The sequence below is a fragment of the Zootoca vivipara genome, chromosome 1 (genome assembly GCF_965207765.1).
Source record: "Zootoca vivipara chromosome 1, rZooViv2.hap1.1, whole genome shotgun sequence".
NCBI lineage: Eukaryota > Metazoa > Chordata > Lepidosauria > Squamata > Lacertidae > Zootoca > Zootoca vivipara.
The window spans coordinates 8,117,231-8,131,670 of NC_142582.1; the positions used below are offsets into that span (position 1 = coordinate 8,117,231).

At 45.4% G+C, this 14,440-nt stretch overlaps 1 protein-coding gene across 2 annotated transcripts in view; it reads right to left on the reverse strand.

Moving 5' to 3' along the window:
- The window catches only part of NRP2 (neuropilin 2), a 214,894-nt gene that overhangs the window by 51,779 nt on the left and 148,675 nt on the right, over positions 1 to 14,440 (reverse strand). For both annotated transcript variants that reach the window (XM_035137736.3, XM_035137744.3), the window contains exons 13-14: positions 7,258 to 7,517; positions 3,865 to 3,961 (exon numbers count right to left, since the gene is read on the reverse strand). In XM_035137736.3, the coding sequence (XP_034993627.3) occupies positions 3,865 to 3,961; positions 7,258 to 7,517 (357 nt within the window). The remainder of the gene's footprint in view (positions 1 to 3,864; positions 3,962 to 7,257; positions 7,518 to 14,440) is intronic.

Sequence of the window (14,440 nt, forward strand, 5' to 3'; positions counted from 1 at the left end):
CTATTTGTCCATCTAGCCTAGTACTGTCTACTCTGACTGGCAGCATCAGCAAGGGGCTTGCCCAGCACCTCCTATGTGATCCTTCTAACGGGAGATGCCAGGAACTGAACCTGGGACCTTGCGAAACATATGCTCTACCACCAAGTTATTTCAGGAATAATAATAGCACCTCTGTCCATTAGAAGGTATGTGTGTGTGTTTGTGTAATTACTTTCCTACCAAATATGACACCCCTAATAATATATGCACTGGGTATTTCTTTTGTACATTTCAGATTTTCTTGTTTGAAAATCCTGTAACATTGTGGGGTAATCTTATTCACCATGTCGTGGCAGGGCAGTGGAGAGGTTCAAACTATGTGTCAAATGCAGCCACATAATATTTTAACATATGGAGCATTTAACAAATTCAAGATCCACGGTAGACAGCGGAGTTCAAAGAGCCAAAAATCTAAAAACTAAAAACCTTAGCCTGGCAGGCACTTTCCCTAGACAAGCAAAGGCTGAGTTACTGTGATGGAATTATCTTGCTTCGCTTTGGAAATGTGCTGGAAGGAAGGGCCCATTTGCACAGATTATAACTTCCACTGGAGAGGAACGGCACTGCCTTTCAGTCTGGCTCATTGACTTCCTAACACTCTGAAGGTCTTGGGTGTGAAGCAATTCCTCTGAGGTCAGTGGGAAGAAACTCACCGCTTATGGTAATTAGACAGGTACAAAGTAGCAACGGCAATTCTCCTAGACTTAAAAGAGGAGCCAACTTCCTTCTATGGACTCCTGGAAGCAGCAGAGAAAGGACTGATGCTGCGATGTTAAAATCCATAGTAATGGGTATTGTGGTGGTTGAATTGGTTAACTGAGGCTGGTGTGTTGCAGTGAACAGAACACCAGACTTTGTTCAAGGATAGGGGTAAAGGTAAAGGGACCCCTGACCATTAGGTCCAGTCGTGACCGACTCTGGGGTTGCACGCTCATCTCGCTTTATTGGCCGAGGGAGCCGGCATATAGCTTCCAGGTCATGTGGCCAGAATGACAAAGCCGCTTGTGGAAAACCAGAGCAGCACATGGAAACACCGTTTACCTTCCCACTGTAGCCTCCTATTTCCACTAGCCTCCTATTTATCTACTTGCATTTTGATGTGCTTTCGAACTGCTAGGTTGGCAGGAGCTGGGACCAAGCAACGGGAGCTCACCCCGTCACAGGGATTTGAACCGCCGACCTTCTGATCAGCAAGCCCTAGGCTCAGTGGTTTAACCACAGCGCCACCTGGGTCCCACTGTTCAATGATTTTGTTTTTGTTTGTTTAGTCGTTTAGTCGTGTCCGACTCTTCGTGACCCCATGGACCATAGCACGCCAGGCACTCCTGTCTTCCACTGCCTCCCGCAGTTTGGTCAAACTCATGTTCGTAGCTTAAAGAACACTGTCCAACCATCTCGTCCTCTGTCGTCCCCTTCTCCTAGTGCCCTCCATCTTTCCCAACATCAGAGTCTTTTCCAAGGATACCCAGGTTAAAATCCTCCCTCATTGCTGACCTTCCCTAGTGGACCTTGAACTGGTCCCCACTGCTCAGTCTAGCCTTCACCACAGGGCTGTTGCGAGGATATAATTGGCACAATCACAAGCATATTACCCTAAGTTGCTTGGGGGAAGTGAGGGAGCCCAAAAGTAATATTTAAATAAAAAGCTACAGCCACTGATCATCTCCATATACACAAGGAACTGCAGAAGAACAAGGCAGGCTGACGGCAAAGGAAAAGGAACATTCTCGTGACAACATTTCAATTCATTTATGAAGTATTAAATTTCAAATAAAATCACTGCTTGGTGCTTGTAATAAAAGTTTCCAATCTGGCTGCTGTCCCAGCTCGGAGTCTGATAAATTCCAGTCCAGTGCAGGAAACTGTTTTGTTATTATTAATAATGCTCAAAGACGCCCTCACTGATTATTCCTATTAATAAAAGGCTGGCGGTGATTTGATCAGCCTTTCTGAGCATGTGATGCTAACTGACAGCTGCTTTCCTGTCTCAAGTGATTATCCTCTTGTATGTTTTTCCTTGGTGTCCCCCTACCTATTCCTCTGGCCACAGAGACTCGCAGTGTTCTCTCAATTAGTTGATAGCAAAACCATCAATATCTGCTCCCTGGGCACTCATTCTCCCTGACTTCCTTCGGGAAGGAACGAATAAGCTCAGCAAATTCCTGAAACTTGCCACAAAGCAGGCCAGGGGTTCTGTCTGCTTAGCAACTCCAAAAAGCGACGGCCAACAAGGAAGGTTCCTTTGTGGTCTATTCGCCGCTGCTGCACTACAATGCTTCCCACATATTCAGTTGCTATTTGCTACAGGAAAACCTATTCCCATTTATTCTATCCCACAGCTGCCTTCTACTTGCTGATGCAATGGAAGCCAGTGATATGTATCTTGCACGCAAAGTGGGCTTCTGCGTTTGAACCCAGGAACAAAGAGATATTTTTTTGGGGGGGATAGATAAGGACAGATCGTGAAGCTGAGGCTCCAATACTTTGGCCACCTCATGAGAAGAGAAGAATCCTTGGAAAAGACCCTGATGTTGGGAAAGATTGAGGGCACTAGGAGAAGGGGACGACAGAGGACGAGATGGTTGGACAGTGTTCTCGAAGCTATGAACATGAGTTTGACCGAACTGCGGGAGGCAGTGCAAGACAGGAGTGCCTGGCGTGCTATGGTCCATGGGGTCACAAAGAGTGGGACACGACTAAACGACTAAACAACAACAAGATAAGATCTGCCACTCACAAGACCAGAAGAGCCGCTGCTACCCTCTGCCCATCCTGCTTTCCCTGGTTAGCCTTCTGGTTTTCTGTTTATGGGCTGCGCCAGACTGCCAGGGCGGGTGGGGACTGCATGAGACTGAACACCATATGTAAATAACAGAAGCCAAAAGCCTCACTACATAAAAACAGGGCTTATATGTGCAACTTTCACTGCCACTAGCCTCATGTGGAATGTTCAGCCATGAAATCTGCTCACCAACAGTGGTTTCTACCCACAATATGCCATTTATGTGAATGAACAGGTTTGGCACAGCTGTGTCAAGCAGTGGCAATGCTGGTCGGAACCCAGACTCCTGTTTTTGCGCTCTGGAAGCCAGGATCACCAGTTTAGGTTGAGAGAGTGAATTGTGGATTATCCCAATAGTGGCCTGCAGTGGTATTTACTGGGGGGCAGGGAACAGGGAATACCTAACTGCTTCTTTGCGTGAACCGGCTGCCCACAGGAAGACCACTTGGAATTTCTTGGTTAAAAGAAATTTTGCAACTCAGTCAAAAATAATAGAAGGCAGGAGTGCCTGGCGTGCTGTTGGTCCACGGGGTCACGAAGAGTCAGACACGACTAAATGACTAAACAACAACAAATAATAATAATAATAATTGGCCCCTCCAAAAGCAAGCATTTGCATCAGTGTTGTGGCTGTTATTTGAAGCGAGAAGCTTGCCGTGCAGATCTCTCCATACTTCCACCAAACACTCCAGCTGGCATTTGCCGTAACAGGGAAGGGTGCGCATCCGTGGTCAATCTGTACGTATACAAAGTAGCCTCCACACAACAGCTGTTTTGCTTTGTATGAAGTGAACCTATGACATAGGACACCCACAAGAGTATACCCCAATAACAGAAGTGCCATGACCTAAAGGCTTGATGGTTGTGTGTGCCATCGCCCATCACTTGGTGCCACCAATGCTGGTTATGTGCAACAAGAAATGCCATTGCAAGGGCCTCCGTTCATATGGTCGCCTTTTAAACTTGCCTAGCCTGCTGCACACAAATGAGTCTTTCTGCTTCCGCCTATCAAACCGCCATAGATGCGATGCATGTTTACTTACCCATACAGTTCTCCAAGGAGGTATCGGTGCCTATCTGGACATCATCGATGGCAACCTCACCCGAATGTCCTTTGCTTATAATTCCCTCGAACACAATCTAGGAGCAAATACAAACAGAACAGTGATTGTTATACTTTCAGTCCAAACAGCTGTTGAATTTTTTTTTAATAAAAAAGAATATACAGTAAAATATATTGAATCCCCTTTGCGAAGTTTTTGCCTTTATTCAGCCAACTTAATAATAATACCTTTAATGCCAATGTACAACCCGTGCATAATGAAATTAACCGAGCCTCCCCCCACCCCGACAAACACACTCTCATTGCACTTTGTGTGCTTGTCGCACAACACACCAACCCTGAAAGTCCGTTGCACTATATTATTTTCCGTTCAGCAGCCTAACAGCCCACGGATAGAAACCGTTTTTTAGCCTGTCGGTACGACTGATTATACTTCTATATCTCCTGCCCGAGGGTAGACAAGTGACAATGGAAGTTGCACCACTTTATACAATATTTTCTGCAAAAAACCCCACAACTTATTCTGCCTTCACTCCCAAAACAGCCGCAGTTGAAAGGGGGAGAGCAGTTTAGTTGCCCAGCCGTCTTCAGATTCACTCCCGGTTACTTCTGGTTTGACTTGCAAGTGGCTGAGAAGCACACTCAACAGTTACTAGGTGCCTTCGACATGCTTAGTCGTCATCTCTTTTCCTTTCTTACCCTCCCAACAGTTATAGAGGACATAATGTATAATGACTGAAAATTCCACGTTGCATCTTTCCTCCGATACACAAGCAGCCCCACCTGTTGGTTTTGCCCCAAAGAGCTGTCCAAATGCACCTGAACCTTGAATATAAGCTTAGTAAGAAGACGCCAGATTATTCTTATTCATTTTTGCCTTTGGGTTCCATCTTGCCTTGCCTTTCCTCTCCTGTCTCGGTACCTCTCCCAACCAGTACGTTTCCGAGCACAATTCAAAGTGTTGGTGCTGACCTTTAAAGCCCTAAACGGCCTCGGTCCAGTATACCTGAAGGAGCGTCTCCACCCCCATTGTTCAGCCCGGACACTGAGGTCCAGCACCGAGGGCCTTCTGGCGGTTCCCTCATTGCAAGAAGCCAACTTGCAGGGAACCAGACAGAGGGCCTTCTCGGTAGTGGCGCCTGCCCTGTGGAACGCCCTTCCATCGGAGGTCAAAGAGAACAACAATTACCAGACCTTTAGAAGGCATCTTAAAGCAGCCCTGTTTACGGAAGCTTTTAATGTTTGATGGATTTCTGTATTTTGGTGTTTTGTTGGAAGCCGCCCAGAGTGGCTGGGGGAACCCGGCCAGATGGGCGGGGTATAAATAAATAAATAATAATAATAATAATAATAATAATAATAATAATAATTAACCAAGTCACTTGGGAGTGCAGCAACAGTAGTCCTAGGGTCGAATCCTGTTTCGTTTTGGGCAGCGGCAGGATGCATTGGCTACATAAGCAATAAGGGCAGCTTGCTCCCACTGGGACGGCTGGCATGCCCTGCCTTGTTACTCAGCTGTAGCTCTCATTTCCCCGAGATCCAGAATAACATGCTGAGGACCACCTGGCCCTGCACATTTCCCACTTCATGGACTTCCTGGCGGGACCTTGGCAAACGAACATGAGCTTCAAGGGCAGAGAGTTGCCAAATCAGACCCAGAATGTCTTGCCCAGGGCCACCTCTTAGCAATTCTCATTGGCTACTAAGAAGCAGAGCTGTTTGAACTCCACGCAACACAAATCCAAATTCTGGTACTGTATGTGGAAATGCAAACTCGGCATGAAGCAGCGGGTGGGGGGTGGGGAGAGTGAAACAAAATTAAATCCACGCCCCGGCTCAATTATGCAACTCGCTGCAATGTATGCAAATGCACTTGTCAGGTTTAATTTCCATGCTTTATTCTCAAGCTGATAATTGGCGTTTTTACGGGATTTTCTGGCAAGTAGCAGTGCGAGGAACAGAAAGAGAATCTGGGTAAACGAGAGAAGGTAGGGGAAAGTGGAGAGGGTAACATGTCGGAAGCAGCGTGGTACAGGCAGACAACCATGCAGGACAGAGAAGGTCTGACCCACGCATGATCCAGATACTCCTGATGTTTCCTCAGCTCAGATCCACTGTACAGACTTGAGCTGTTTATAACAATTCTGTTCCCAGCAAACCCTGGAAATTGTAGTTCTCTGAAGGTGGTGCTAGAGATCTCAAGCAGACAATTCAAAGCACCCTCATAAACCATAAATTCTAGGAATCTCCGAGAGGGAAGAACCATGATTGTTAAGGTAAAGGTAAAGGGACCCCTGACCATTAGGTCCAGTCGTGACCGACTCTGGGGTTGCGCGCTCATCTCGCATTATTGGCCGAGGGAGCCAGCGTATAGCTTCCAGGTCATGTGGCCAGCATGACAAAGCCTCTTCTGGCAAACCAGAGCAGCACATGGAAACACCGTTTACCTTCCCGCTGTAGCAGTTCCTATTTATCTACTTGCATTTTTTGACGTGCTTTCAAACTGCTAGGTTGGCAGGAGCTGGGACCAAGCAACGGGAGCTCACCCCGTCACAGGGATTCGAACCGCCGACCTTCTGATCAGCAAGCCCTAGGCTCAGTGGTTTAACCACAGCGCCACCTGGGTCCATGATTGTTAAAGTGATATATAAAAAAAGATTTAAATTTGCCGTATAGAAAGGGCCACAAATATTTCAATCACCCTAAGCAGATTTTTCTTAAGAAATGTTGAAATAAGCTCTGGAACTCAATTTCCATGTTGGATTTTGAATATAAGAAGCAGAAGCAGAGAAAGTGTTTGAGTTCTCTTTCCTAAATTATCTATTTGTACTCAGCTTCCGCTGTCATATAAGGCGTCTGAACAGTAGAAGCTCATTTCGCACAACCCTACGCCCCAAATCGAGGAAGTGCTAATTGCTTCCATCCTTCCTCCAAAACAGCAGCTCTCTCCCTCTTTAAAAAACAACAACCCTCAAAACACTGCAGACAAGCTCTTACACAGCCCTTTTCCTAAGATGCATTTTTGCTTATCCCTCGTGAGTTTTCCAGTTCCCTGACAAGACTACCTGATAATCATATAAGAGAAAATGGGTGGGGGAAAAAATATTTGCAGAGGAGAGATTTTAGGAACATAAAAGGCAACCGCATGAACAAAGACCTAAATCTATGTATAAAACAGGCAAATTCTGAATAACAAAATACAGTGTCATTTAGTTACTATAGCAACATGGAGAAACACAATGAAGAAGAAAAGGCCTTGCTCAACAATGTTCTCTAATGATGAATGAAATGGGTTCTGTTGAAGTGTACGAAATGAGAGAGCACAGCGGAAATATCCACTTGAATCTCGAACCAAAATCTCCAAGCTCACCTGATATGCCATATCGTAGCTGGGCAGAAGGATCCGGCCTTCTCTCCACTCGTCCCCTTGGTCTTCCCGGATGATCCACAGTGGCTTGATCTCATGCATGGCTTCCCGGCGGACCTGCAGCATCGCTCCGAGGCCGGATACCTGGTATCGGAATACCATGCACACGGCACTTCTGGGCAAGAAGACCCTCGGGCTAATGAGACGGGCGTGTTGCTTTTCTCTCCTCGCACTGCTCTGCAGTCTCAAATAGTTCTTGCCATCTGTTGAAGGAGAAGGTTGATAATAAACTAGCTAAACCAAAGAGGTAACAAGCGTACTATGGTGCCCTGTAATAACAGGAGCAATCTCTACGCTTCACAACTCCTCCCATTATGGACCTCTTTTCTTTCATTTTTGGGGTTGTTTTTTTTTAAATCAATTTTAAAAGCAAACAAACTATTGACTGTCCTCATCTTCTGATCCATACACCAATACAGTGGTACCTTGGTTTGCATACATTTTGGATTACAAACACGTCAAACCTGGAAGTGCAGGTCCCGGTTTGCAACCTTTTTTTGGATTACAATCCATTTGGGGGGGGGGATTACGAACAATTTTTGGTGGGAGGCCCCATTGGCGAAAGCGCACCTTGGGTTACAACCTGTTTTGGTTTACAAACGGACCTCCGGAAGGGATTATGGTTGTAAACCAAAGTATATCACTGTATTCACTTATTCAAGACCTGTTTGTAACTTTGCACGTAGCCCCTTACAAAGATGTCTTTAAAAGCCCCACATCTATCCTTGTCCAGATATTGCAAACCACAGCAAAGTCAGTAGCACATCGAGGAGCGCATATTAACCGCAGCTTACAAAAATAACACCACTAAGAGCAGCCCACTTATCACTGGGGAAGGAAGCAGGAGCAGGCGGCAAACAAGGTACAATGCAGAAAAGCCCACAAAGCAGGAAAGAAAGAAGCAATCGCTCATTATGAAACAAAATATGGAGGATGTCACGGTTGACGCGAACCAGAAGAGACAAAGTGAGGTAGTCCCAGCATACTTGGACCAAATAGCTAGCACACTGCAAAAACAAGGCCAAAGCGAAACATGCTACTTCAGCACATTGTCCTTTGCCTCCTTGAAGCCAGGGACTCGCCTCCTACTTTGTTGTCCTGCTCTTGATTCCTATCCTTATCTTCCAAGTCCCGGACTGCAGAATCCGGGACCGGCAGCCGTGTGACACCGGAAGTTGCGTCGACGTAACTTCCGGTGTCGCTTTGCCCATCTATGGGCACCAAAAATGGCCGCCGCCGACACCGGAAGTCGCGTCTATGCACTTCCAGACATGCATAGATGCGACTTTTGAAGCTGGCGGCAGCCATTTTTGGTGCCCATAGAAGGGCAAATTGAAAAGGAAAAAAATGGCCGCCGGCAGGAGAAAATAACGTAGAAAAACGGGAGACGAAGTGATATGGGGGACCACCGGGAAAAGGTAAGTAAAAACGGGGGTTTCCCGGGGGAAACGGGGTACTTGGCAGCTCTGTTCCTATCAAGGTGCATTGCCTACAGTTACACTGCAGACTCCTATTGTACCTACGGTAAGAGTTCCTGCAGCAGCTGTGCAAAAGAGGAGATTTCAACAGGAAATATTTGTCATGCAGGGATTCAAAAAGCTATACCTTTTAACATTCCCTCTTCTAAACAACCATTAAAAGTCCACAGACCCTATTCTCCTTTGAAACTGAATCCTATGTGGCCATGGTAAAATGCTGCCTCCAGCTCCTGCGCTCAACACGGCACACTAATGTTTTGGGGGGGAGATGCAAAATATTAATGCTAAATAGGTTGATTGGCTTCTAACCTTCTCGCCCAGCAACAGAACTGCTTTGGGCTTTCCTGCGTCTTCCAGTACCAAAGGAGTTGGCAACATCTGGCAGCTGGAAGCCAAATCCTACAAGCCTACCTACACCTATGCTAAAGCAAAGGATTACTTACATTGCAGTAGCTCCAGCCAAGGCTCCTATATCTTTAACAGCTGTGCAACAAGCAGAAATTCGGTTTCCGGAGCTTTCCCCATCACTCCATTTGCACATGGGGAAAAGTTCACATGGTCAGTTTTCTGCTTGTTGCACAAATATTAAAGACATGGAAACCTTGGGAGGGAAACAGATGAGCAATTCTACATGCTGGAGCTGACTGAAAGAAAAATCTTTAGACAGAGCAAGTAGAGAGATATACATAGGATCAGGCTGTTAAAAAACACCAGTCTTCAATTTTTGAAAACATCAGTGTTTTGAGAAAATATGGCCTCCAGAAAATATGGCACAGTATATGTCATTATGATTAATGGAAGAAATTGAGATATGTGTACCACACACAATTATGACGCATACGTTGGGCTTAATTTATTCAAGTTTTAAAATTACGTATTTACTATTTATGACTCTCTAACCTGGTACATTAAATTATTATTATCAGATACATGGTAAAAAGAACCCTTCAAAAATGGCCGCTAATACTTTGCACAGAGGACTTTGTGCAAAGGGTCCCATATCTTGCAATAAAATCGCATCTCTTAGCCCGCCAAGCTCAAATGTTTTTCGTCTGTCCCTCTCTCTTAATATCCAAAAGAAAATGGGCCACCAAATCCTGCTTCTATTCCTCCAAGATTGGCATCTTGCATCTCAAGGGCTTAGATTGTTTTCTGTATCTTCCACGCGACCCCTCCTGTTGCTTATACTTCACACCATTCTGCGTGACCTCAACTTGGTTTTGTAAGAATTTAATTTTAAAAATTGAGAAACAAACATACTAAAAGATAGTTGGTAACTTGCATATGACTTTCGGTTTGAACCCAACCTGTTGGTTAATATAATAATAATAATAATAATAATAATAATAATAATAATAATAATAATAATAATTGTTCCCTGCCCATCAGATTGGGTTGCCCCATCCACTCTGGGTGGCTTCCAGCATATATAAACCAATAGCAAAACATTAAACCAGGCATCCCCAAACTTCGGCCCTCCAGATGTTTTGGACTACATTTCCCATCTTCCCCAGCCACTGGTTCTGTTAGCTAGGGATCATGGGAGATGTAGGCCCAAACATCTGGAGGGCCGCAGTTTGGGGATGCCTGCATTAAACCTTAAAAAGCTTCCCTATACAGGGCTGCCTTCTCCTAAATGTTATCTCATTGACATCTGATGGGAGGGCATTCCACAGGGTGGGCACCCCTACTAAGGCGCCCTCATAAATGTGTTGCCTGTGGGTTATGAATCCTTTTTGTTTGGTTTATATCTTGCACAAGCCAGTACGGAGAGACTAGTCTCAAGAAGATCCACTGGGTGTATGTATAGAAAGGCAGATTACATTGACTGAGACAGATCAGTAAGGAGGACGTCTATTTCACCAGCAGCCATAAGCATGGAAGACGGCTGATTAAGACACCGAAAAGCTCAAGGCAAAAGATTGACATAATTAGGACAAGTGAAAGTGCTGTAATCGGCAGGGGAAAATTGACTCTGTAATCATGACATTGGGGGTGGTGGGGGTGCTCATATTTATTCTGCCTCCGCTTACGAGTCAGAGGCTGATCCCGACCGCTTGCCAACATTGCAGAGCCACCCAAGAACGGGTGGGGGAACCTCTCCCTGACACTTGTGGTCTCCCCCCACCCCATTCCCATCACCAGCAGCAAATACTTTGCAATCAGAGCCTAGCTGACAATTTCACTGATGACACACGAGGGAGAATGAAGCTCATCATCTTTCACTTGCTCTTTCTCCCCACTTCTTCATATTGCAGATGATTGGCCACCCCCAAGCATAAACAGTGCGTCCAAGTTGTTGCCATCTTTGATCTAAGTAAAGGTGATTCAATCAGGTGAAGCAGAGGTTCAAGGTGAAACAGGACTGTTTTTAGGTAAAACAACTCTGCGTCCTCTATTAGCCATGGCCAGTTGGCCATTGTTTCTCCACACAGTCCCTTTTTTTTTTTTAAGGAGGTGTATATTGCTGAACTTCTGCCTGTAAAAAACCCAAAAGTCCTGCCAGAAAACAAGACAGCAACCCTAGGTGAGGAGATTTGAGGAAGGATGTCTAGGTGGGGGACCGACTGAAGGTAATTTGAACTTGACTTGTCAACGTTTGAAATAGAAATAGCAGCCGAACGTGCAGTTGAGCCTGGGGCAGCCGAGACTCTTTGCATTACTGAAACTGCTATTACAATTAAAAGGTTTCACCCCACAATTACTGCCCTTGTACACACACTGGACACAATCTAGTACAAAATTAGCTGTGCTTAAGCAAGTTTGAATCAATTTGATCAAGGACAACTGACTAACTTGGCGTTGGAATGGAGTTGTCGCATCTTGAACTAGCTTTGGTCATAAATAAGAACAATTGTGCTTCTTTTCAGTGTTGCAAAGTGGCTAGTGCTGAACCTTGGAATGTTTGGTCTTAAATGTGATGCCGCCGCTAAGCAGGCAATTAAACAGTGTCCTTATATTTATATTAGGTAAAGGTAAAGGGGCCCCTGACCATCAGGTCCAGTCGTGTCCGACTCTGGGGTTGCGGCGCTCATCTCGCTCTATAAGCCGAGGGAGCCAGCGTTTGTCCGCAGACAGCTTCCAGGTCATGTGGCCAGCATGACAAAGCTGCTTCTGGCGAACCAGAGCAGCGCACGGAAACGGCGTTTACCTTCCCGCCGGAGCGGTCCCTATTTATCTACTTGCACTTTGATGTGCTTTCGAACTGCTAGGTGGGCAGGAGCTGGGACCGAGCAACGGGAGCTCACCCCGTTGCAGGGATTCGAACCGCCGACTTTTGGATCAGCAAGCCCTAGACTCTGTGGTTTAACCCACAGCGCCACCTGGGTCCCTTTTATATTTATATTATTATTTATTAATTAAATTTATATGCCACTTTTCATCTGAAGATCACAGGGTGGCTTACAGCATAAAAACAAAAAAATGCATAATATTTAAATGGATTGGCTATATGCTATAGAACCATGACCAGATTCAGAGACAGTTTTAATGTCCCACTATGCTGACTGACACTTGCTTGATTCCTCCAAGCCATCCTTCATATGCTTGCCATGCATTCTAAAGGCTATTGTGTCTTTTGGTGTCTATGTTTTCTTATTATATTATTTTTACTCCTACTCATCTGCAGGTGAATTTCAGGCAACAAATTTTCTTATCGGGGTGGATTTTATTTCCTTTTGCAGTTGATGCTTTGTAAGATGGAACTAAAGGAAATCAGCCCTGAGTGCTCATTGGAAGGACAGATCCTGAAGCTGAGGCTCCAATACTTTCGCCACCTCATGAGAAGAGAAGAAGAGGAGGAGTTTGGATTTGATATCCCGCTTTATCACTACCCGAAGGAGTCTCAAAGCGGCTAACATTCTCCTTTCCCTTCCTCCCCCACAACAAACACTCTGTGAGGTGAGTGGGGCTGAGAGACTTCAAAGAAGTGTGACTAGCCCCAGGTCACCCAGGAACTGCATGTGGAGGAGCGGAGACGCGAACCCGGTTAACCAGATTACGAGTCTACTGCTCTTAACCACTACACCACACTGGCTCTCCCTGGAAAAGAGAAGACTCCCTGGAAAAGACTCTGATGTTGGGAAAGATTGAGGGCACAAGGAGAAGGGGACAGAGGACGAGATGGTTGGACAGTGTTCTTGAAGTGACTAACATGAGTTTGACCAAACTGCGGGAGGCAGTGGAAGACAGGAGGGCCTGGCGTGCTCTGGTCCATGGGGTCACGAAGAGTCGGACACTACTAAATGACTAAACAACAGCCGCAATGAAGATGGAACTAAGAGGAACTGTGTTAATGTGTTCAATGCCTGGTACTCATGTTGTCAACAATCTAGATCTTCAGCAAGGCAAACCTGAACCCACCAAGTGGGAACTAAAAATAATAATTGTTAAGTTGTTAAGTCATCTGAATCCAAATAATCACCATATGATGAGATGTTAAGTCATCCAAATACGCAACTTACTTCATCTGGGTTTGAATTCATATCCAGAAGAAACTGATTCTATGCACCCTTAGCTAGTTCAATAAGCTGGATAGCTCATGGTAGATTTTGACTTGACTCAAGCTATTTTTCATAATTCCCTGCCTTCAAAAGTGAGTGACATCTAGGCTGATGAGAGCTCAGATACCAAGAAGTACATTTTTCAAAGGCTCTTAGGCACTTATCTTCCAATGAAATTAATAGGTGTCAGACACTCGAGTGTCACTCTGGCATCAAAAAAATTCTACATCCACGCAACTAGTATCATAATGTAGCCCTCTTCATTAGAAACATGTAATCAAAGTGTCACTGGATTTAGAGGAGCCGTGTCGAGGAATCAAATGAAATTTGTCAAGACTCTCCACCACTTCTGAATTTCCTGCCAATATGACCAATAGGAGGGAAACACTTCCAGGAGATCAGAGCAGCTGTGCAAAAGTGGAACAGGAGGCCATTCTACATCCCCCAAAGTGTTTCGCTGTAGAAGCTATGTGCTACAGAGAAATTGTATTATGCTTGTCTACTATGCCCACTGACCACATCTATTTTGCCTCTGGCCTTGCTAAACACTCAAGTATCCAACATTTTCCCCAACTCTCTTCCGCAGCCCCCTCCACACACCCTTTGGAGAAGACCGGGAGTGGGGGGGGGGAGCACAGGGTAGGAGAAGTGGAACACTATTGGTGCTCCTTTGGCTACAACCCCATGTCATTTCCCAGATTGTGTGGGTTAGCATCTATTTAGGGCCTACATGTGTTGGACTTCACCCATGCAGGCCCTATGAGAATGCAATGTGGATAGCCTTCAAACCCAGAAGCGGTGAAATGCACTAAAGGAATGTGCAGAATTCTGCTACTCGATCACATGTAGCCTATGGGACACATTTGCACAATTTAAAATGGTTTTCTCAAGTAGCAATAAACATGGACAACACGGGGGTGGTTTTGCCTTTTGCCATACGTCCCAAGGGTAAAAATGCCTGCTTAATCCCCATTGATTTCCCCCTTATATTACCTAACACAACTGAGCGGCCAAACAGATCACAGCATGGATAAAAGGAAAATGGACAAAGGTGAGAATACAGCAAATTGGCCATCTCCTGACGGAATTGCGGCATGAGGAGTCAGGGAAGAGCCCCTTGATAAATGATTTTGAAGGTAAAGACCC